Source organism: Chaetura pelagica, unplaced genomic scaffold, assembly GCF_000747805.2.
Source record: "Chaetura pelagica isolate M959 unplaced genomic scaffold, ChaPel_1.0 scaffold150, whole genome shotgun sequence".
In the NCBI taxonomy this organism is placed as follows: domain Eukaryota; kingdom Metazoa; phylum Chordata; class Aves; order Apodiformes; family Apodidae; genus Chaetura; species Chaetura pelagica.
The window spans coordinates 4151841-4160072 of record NW_009952052.1 but is presented as its reverse complement, the minus strand read 5'-3'; the positions used below and the strand labels follow the sequence as shown (position 1 = coordinate 4160072).

The 8232-nt window shown below is 36.0% G+C and overlaps 1 protein-coding gene across 1 annotated transcript in view; it reads right to left on the bottom strand.

Moving 5' to 3' along the window:
- MYO6 (myosin VI) overlaps positions 1–8232 on the bottom strand; it is a 78995-nt gene that overhangs the window by 47078 nt on the left and 23685 nt on the right. The window contains exons 9-11 of the mRNA XM_010003572.1: positions 4249–4329; positions 1484–1664; positions 1079–1151 (exon numbers count right to left, since the gene is read on the bottom strand). Of these exons, the coding sequence (XP_010001874.1) occupies positions 1079–1151; positions 1484–1664; positions 4249–4329 (335 nt within the window). The remainder of the gene's footprint in view (positions 1–1078; positions 1152–1483; positions 1665–4248; positions 4330–8232) is intronic.

Sequence of the window (8232 nt, the reverse complement as noted above, 5' to 3'; positions counted from 1 at the left end):
TGCTGTCACCCCGAGCTGCTGTCACCCCCAGGTATTCCCCTGCAGACCCCCAGACTGCTGTCACCCCGAGCTGCTGTCACCCCCAGGTATTCCCCTGCAGACCCCCAGACTGCTGTCACCCTGGGCTGCTGTCACCCTGGGCTGCTGTCACCCCCAGACTGTCGTCACCCCCAGGAAGCCAGGCTGCTGTCACGCCCAGGCAGCCCCCTGCAGACCCCCAGACTGCCACCACAGGGGCTGTAGAGCATGCTTCTCGACATTAAATCCATTTTTAATGGAGAAGTATCAGGAAAAAAAAAAAAAAAAAAAAAAAAAAAGTCTTATTAGGCCTGAAAACTCTAGCGATTTAAACCTTGGGACTTCGATGTTCCTGCAATCCTCCAGGCTTCCTTGCTATGCAACAGGAGTGCCTGGCACCGCAGGCCCCTGGCACTTGCATTTTCAGATAAGGGTATGTAGTTTTCCCAGATAAGCAGCTGGGAGGTGTGTGTCCTGCTCTGCACCACGGCCAGAGCTTGCCCAGCCACTGCAGGTTCATAAATCTAACTGCAGTGCCCAAACACTTCAGCAAAATAAAAAAATTAAATATGCCAGGATTCCAGTGTTCATTTCCTGGTGTTCTCAGTAAAATGTGTTTCTATGGGTAAGCGAGGAGACCAAAAGGGATAAATAACTAGTCAAACAGTGCTTGAATTCCTTAACCTTATAATTATTCTAAGAAAAAAAAAAAAAGTCCTTGAAAAACTAAGACTTTTGTGACTTGATACTGGAAGCTCTGAAACACCATCTGAATTGTAGTGAACAGGTTTTTTGGTGTTCTCCAAATTCTGAAGCAGCAACAAAACTTCAAAGGGTCTCTGGTAAGAGAAATACTGCCAGATTAAGGCCTGTGTTTGCAATGAACATTTCAGAAGTTCAGTAATTTATTCCAGAAAAAAACTGAATTTCAGCATTCATAAAAAAAATAAGTTTTCTGGTCCTCCTCTTCTCTGAACCCTGACTTTCCTCACCATCTGTGGATCCATTATGGAAGCTCATGTTTACCTAAGTTTTTGCTGTAACTTATTTTTTTCCTCACCTCTTAAAATACTTAACATGATCGTATTTTTGGAAGCCAAAGGACATAATGCCTTTCCCTATAGATGGAGTTGCTAATTTCAAGATTTTTCCGTAACATTAACAAGAAGTTGGGCTTTTAAAAGTTATTGTTGAAATACAAAAATGTCTCTCTATAGCAAAGTGCATTGAACAATTACTTGCAAAATTTCATTGAGAGCCTGCCTGTTTGCTTTCAGGGCATGTAAAGAAGTACAACTCTAAAACAAATAGGTAAACTTGACTTCAAAATGCTATTAATTAAGACTGAATTACCCGTGAACACAAGGTAGCTTTCTAAAGCAGTAATTCACATAGAAAGGAATAATCTATAATCAAGAGACATTTTCAGTATTTTTTACAGAAAACAATTTATGTTTCACCTAACCTGAAGTGCTCCCAGCTTCTTCAAAATCAATATTTCCAAGGTGAAGGACACCAGCCACCACTCTAAAGAGATCGAGTTTTTCTGCATCATCCAATCCAATCTTTTTCATTGCTGTGCACATTCTGTTAAAATCTCCATGATCATCTAAGAGTGGATCCTTCAAGGAACCTTCCTTGAGATACTATAAAACAAGATAAACCAAAAACTCAATAAGTGATTTTAAAGTAAATGTAACCAATTTTTTCCAGTCAAGAATAAACCATATCAAAAAAACAAAAAGCATGCCAAACTGAGTGGAAAGAGCTCTTTATATAGTACAGGCTTTGCAAGAACCCTAATTTGTTTTAATTTGTTGATAATTCTAAGCATGATCTTCAAACTTCAGCTTCTACACAAGCTTGTAACTATCTTCAGAAAGCAGAAGTCAGAGAGGGTGATAGGTAATGACAGGGGAATACAGAATAGAGAGCAGCGAAAAAAAGGTTTTGGTTAAGGAAGCTATCAAAGCACTTGGACCGAGGAGTGCTTCTAGCCCCAAGCAGTAGAGTAAGATGACAGAAAGTCTGACAGGCCATGGGAAAGGAGTACAGGACAAATCCAAGAGTGATCCCTATCCTAAACAGACTTATTTAGAGAAATATACTTGTTAATGTTTGCTGGTGATTAAGAAAAAGTAAAGTTCTGTTTGCAGTGCTCTACAGGTTAAAAGAATACCAGCTATGTTTTTAAATGCCAATTTAGTATTTTGCTGACTTTCCTAATTTAAATACATCAAAAGCCATTTTAATTATTAGTGGTTTTAAATAGTAGATAGTAACACACCTGCATGCAATCAAAAGACTAACTGAACATGCACAGACTGATCTACAGTTTTACAATTACTTTAAAATGTTTTCAACTAAAAAGAATAATTAACTTTAAATAGAAGCCTTGTTAATGCCAAATAAGCTGACATTATTTTTATTATAACAAAACACCACATGCATCTGAAAAATTCACTTCACACAACATTTAGACACATCAATAAAATTAAACTCCATCTTAATTATGTAAAATGATCACCTCATCTTCCTGATAAGGAAAACACAAAAATAATTTGAGTATTAATTGACTATTCCATCTGCTTTTATAAATACAAACAATCATAATATTTTTTACAAAACTGAGCAATGCAGTATCTTTCCTGTATAAGTAGCTAGACTAAGCTTAATATCATTGAAATGTAATCATTTATTGCACCTTCAAATTGACATGGCTGTAACATACAAGGTCTTAGGGCAACATATGTTCCACTACTTCATGTCCAATACATATTTTCAGAACGATTCTTTCAGTACGTGTTATTTTAGACAAACACTTATTTCCAATCAAGTCCTTTAGAGGACATGTTTTAGGACAGAACACCCATCTGTAAATCATTTCAGTAACAAATTTCATAGGTTCGTCTTCCAGTAGTAAGAATAAATTACAAGACTACAAGTCTTAATTTAAGGCAAATCATGTAAACTGAGGCAAAACTCCCAACTATAACATAGGCCATATGCTTGACAAGAATTGAGTATCTACCAGCATTCTGCCTCACAGTAATATAGAATCAGCATTTCTATAGCTCACTCTCCACCATCCCCGATTATAAGAAATAGCCTACATTCAAGCAAAAGAAATTGGCATTTTGCGTTGAGTGTTAGTAGATAAACACACCAGAAATCCAGCAACAGACTTTATACAATGTTGACCCGAGCAAAGGAATACACACACAGACACGCACACTGTCTTTTGTAGCTGGGTAAGCTCTGTAGAAGCTCAAACCCAAGTTCTCAAAGGTAAAGGAGAAGGCACAGTCACTGGGGGAGGGAAACTCTTGAGTAATCTTATCTTTCTGTTATTCCACATGTACATGCAGAATGGCCTGCTACTGAATCCCAAGTATGGATTTAATTAAGATCTGAAATATCTTCCAGCTATACAAATGAAAAATTCATACTTTAGGTATGAATAGATGAAAACTGTATTAGAGAGCAGAGCAGAAGTTTAATGAAGTGTTTAAACAACCTCCAATTCTCATATACTATTAATTCCGATTACATTCTTTTGTCTCCTCATATGAAGAAGCTCAAAGGCTTAAATGCTACAGATTCTGGTAATTCCAGTTTTTAAAAGTGTAAACAGAAATGGAGCAAGAGGAAAGAAATGTTTAGTAGTGTCACAGGTTCTTCCAGGAAATGCCATGCTCTGTTTAAGTAACTGTTTATAGCAAGGGGACAATAAAAAAAAAAAAACAGTAAAGAACACAGTGTACTGGGAAAGGGAATATACTTGTGCAGGAAGTAGGATTGCACTAATGCTTTATAAAACAATTTGGAGCATCACTTAAAAAATCTAGACAGTAAAAATGGCTCTGTTTCTGACCTATTCCTAGCAGTATTAAGATTTGAAAAAAAAATAATTGCAAAAAGTCTTAAATAGATTTTTGTTTTCCACAGAAGACAAGCTGGATCATTAACTGTTATATATTATTATGATAAAGAAAAGGAAACCATTTAATCTACTGTTCCATTTGGGGTTTTAAGATGCATGTTAAAATGTATTTCTAGGACTGAACTCCAAAACCAGAGTTCTGAATATACCAGCTTTGACAGTACCCCTTTAGACCTATAAAGATGTGTTAAATGAACATTTCATTCCACACTGTAAAACTGTAATCATCAATTTCAAATCCATATGCATTAGTTAATAATATAACCTAACTGAAGATATAAACATACCTCAGGACTCTTGCGATTTTGCAAAATCTGCTTGTCTGTTTCTTTGTTAGCAAAGTATCTGGTACAGCCTCGATTTAAATACTGTAACAATAAAAAAGTGGAAAGGCATACTTAGAGACACAAGTAAGAAAAACATATGCTTTTATTAAGGCTTGCTCTACTTAGCTTAATTTAATCATATGATAGCAATAACATGTGAGGTATTCAGAATGAATTCCTTGAAAATGCATTTATTTACATCTACAAAATCACAGAAGTGCAACAGTAGCATGCTGTCAATTTTGACAACTAAAATACTTTTTGACACAGAAGGATATTAATTTCAGTAGTCTTACAATCTTTTCTTAATGTTTGACTCTACTAAAGCTATTAATGGAGTGTGGGTTTACAGAAAAGACAATCAAAATTAGGAACCAAGAAAATAAATTTTCTGGCCTATGTGTAATATGAAACTTTACTCCAGCAAGCTATATAGAACATCAGAAAAAAATCACATTAGTCTTTGTTTTCAGCAACATATGGGCGTTCTATAGTATATCCATGGGTGAGATGGGTAGGATCAAATAATTTTTGGTACTAAGTCCAGTGTGGTTTTATGGTCACTTTTTCCTCACCGGTGAAAAATTTCTGTAGATAGTAAGACATCATGTATTAAAATGCTTGAAGAATATTAAAGGTTTATAACATGATACAAACAGAAGCCTAATTCAGAACCTGGCTTCTGATATCCATGTTGTCTAGTACAAGGAATAAACCAGGCATTCAGATACTGACTGACATTTTCAGCAAAATGGGATCACCAGCTTTTTCTTTCTGATTTGTTCAGCTGAAAGCAAGAACTCTGTCCAAAAGCTTGGACAGAGCCCTTTGTCTAAACGAAGTGAACTGATTCTGTGCTTTAGCCCATAAACAAAGATGTTTTCAACTAGGTGAACACAGATAATCCTCTACTTTGATTAAAATTTATATGCAAAACTATAAAAAAAAGAGTATTCTTCAAAGCATTTTTAACTGCAGAAGTAAACGAGGTGAAAAATTGAATATCAAAACAAAGTGACAAGAAACACTGTTCAAAGTTAGTTTGGTGTTGAACAAAATACTGAAAAGTTTTAACAGCCATTAAGAATGCACAGCACAGCATATTTTAAACACAACAATCTATTCCTGCATTACAGTCTTAGTAACACAGTACCAGAAACTGGGGGTGGGAACTGAAAAAGCTCGGATTTTTCAAGAAGAGTGTGTGGAGACTTATGTGACAGGCTGAGAATGTGAACCAGCATGGCTTTCAGTAATAAGCTTCATAGCAGACATTTAATCACATAACAGCTTTCATTTGAAAGCTAAAAGCTCAAAAAAATTTACATACTAAACCAGGAACAAATTATATTTTTAAAGCACACAAATACACAGCTTGAGCTTATTTTAGATAGCATATTAATTACATTGTACTTTTTTTTTCTTTTAAACTCTGAAGTATGATAGTCCATTATAACATCAGTGACCCAAACATAAGGCAACCTGATTTCTCTTTCAGAAATTAAGATCTGAAAAATATCCAGCTTTTCATCTCCATCAACTATACTCCAGGTACAGGTTTACTGTGCAGCTTTACTTCTAACGCCATGTGGTACAGTCCAGCACATCTAGACCCACCAGGTTCAGCATTGATTTAACTCATTTGAAATTTCTGAAAAGCTCTGCAAGGGAGCCTAAACTATGAGCACCCAGAACCTTGTGCTTTTGTTTGTGTGCACTTGGAGGAAGGCACTTTTCATAGGCCTTTTCCAAGTAAATTTATGCTTCCCCAGAGGAACTGCAAGGGAAGAAAGAACACACAGAGAGGGAACCCCTGTCACTGCTGCTGAAATCCAGACAATAGGTCAGGCAGGTGCAGCCAGTGTAGCCGCCTTGTTCCACATGCCCAGAGCAACTGCACACCTGTGCCAAGATGGCCAAATGCATGGGAAGGAGATTATGAGGGATCACTGAAGTTAAAGGGAAGCAACTCCACTGGGGCAGGGAAGCAGTAAATTGTCCTTCGTCTTATAATATTGTTTTACTTCTTCGAGAAATGAGAATTACCTTAGATTTGAGATGGTCCTATTTTCCAGTGAACCTGGCATTGAGCAAAACACACTTGACTGTTAGGACCCAAGCTGGCCCTAATCTGGAGAGTGACTTGATAAGCCAAAAAGCACAAAACAACTAGCACAACTGTGATGCAAAACTGGGACTTCAGGGATGAGTTGTTCTAAATAATCAATTTAAGAGTAGGATTTTTTCTGAATGCTTTTCTTGTCTAAAAAGTTAGCATTAATATAAAAATACTGATCAATCATCAAACCTTGCCTCATATCACCATTTGTTATTAGAAGCTTGAAAAATGGTATTTCCATGAAATTTGGACCAGACATGCAGTCAACAAAAATGCACAAACATGACACAAGTGTGATTATTCAGAACCATTTTGTGATAAAACTTGAAGCAGCAAATGAGAATTAATAAGTCTTGACAAAAGTAACAGAATTGCAAGAAAATTAATCTTTTACCTTTTTTCCTAAAAATTTCCTATAAAGTGATACTTCATGAAAATATAGTACAATGACTAATAAACTTTACATGTATTTACCTTAATTTACACATAAAAAGATAAAAATTATCCTAAATTGATTTTTTTTAAATTATAGACAATCAACTTTAACTTCAGAACAATATATTTTTTAAAAATATTTCAGAAGTGTTACATTTTTTTTATAATTTTACACACAGAGTGGATCTTTCACACACAAGGAACTCGGGATCCATTAACTACAAGAAATAAGTTTAAATGGAAAAGTGGCTGCACAATATTTTTAAAAAAATTTTTTTCAAGATGTTTTCTTTAAAATATCCAAGAGAATATTGCACAGAATAACTGCACAGTAAAGAATAAAGTTTTGAAAACTAGCTCTGTATTATATGAAAATAAATGGTGTTTGTGGTTAAGTATTGTGTTTGTTGGATATTTCAAAAGAAAAGCTTTCCTCCTAGAGAACAGAGCAGTTCCTTCTTAATAAGCATCAGATCAATCTTCCGTTGCCCAACTGAGTACAAATAGATGAACTGTAAGAAGATACAAACTAAGTATTTAAAGAAATAATAGAAGGTCTATAAAAGGCTCTCAGAACACCTCTGAAGAAGTAAAGAAACTTGTCCTAAAATACTGTCATAGCATTTAGGGAGCAAGATCATCTAGATAGCACAGTATGAGTGTATGATGTGTGCAATATTGGAACTGCAGCTCTGTGCCTGCTCCCTGACTCATCAGCGTGCAGAGACTCCAGGCCAAGAGGCAGCAGCAGCACCCTCTTGGGTCAGCAACCTACACCCACTTCCCCACGATGCCTGCACTGATTTAGGTGTCATCTCTGCAGCCACTGCTTTGCACAAAACCAGTAGGAGCTTTCTATCTTTAAGGCTTCTAGTCTTCTAGTACAAAAGAGTGTGGGGGAAGCAACAGATAAACACAGAACAACTTGTATTTAGAAATCCAATCAGGCAGATACAAAGAAAATAACCCAGTAATGCAATGTGAGCAGTGCTCCTTATCCTCTTTAAGATCAAGGAAGTCTAAAAAGATGACAGCTAGTTAATTTATATCCTAGTAATTGCACATGCTCTCCAGGGTTGTGTTACAAAACCCTTCCAAACCCATGGCAGGGATTTGGTCTGTGTGTTTAAGAAATACGTAATATTCTGCTTCCATGAGACTCCAAGCCAAGTGTAAACCAAGAGACAGTGGAGAGATGGAGACAAATGAGAGAACACAAGCAAACAACTGACCAGTATCTACCAGTAGGATTTGATTTCCTAATATTTTTATTTTCAATGCAAGTCAACAAAACTCAGAGCTGTGTTTGTAGATATTTACAATTCAAGTGTAGCTGTCAAAAGGAAAGAAAAACAAAACAAAGCTTACTGATATATTTACATAAATAGCAG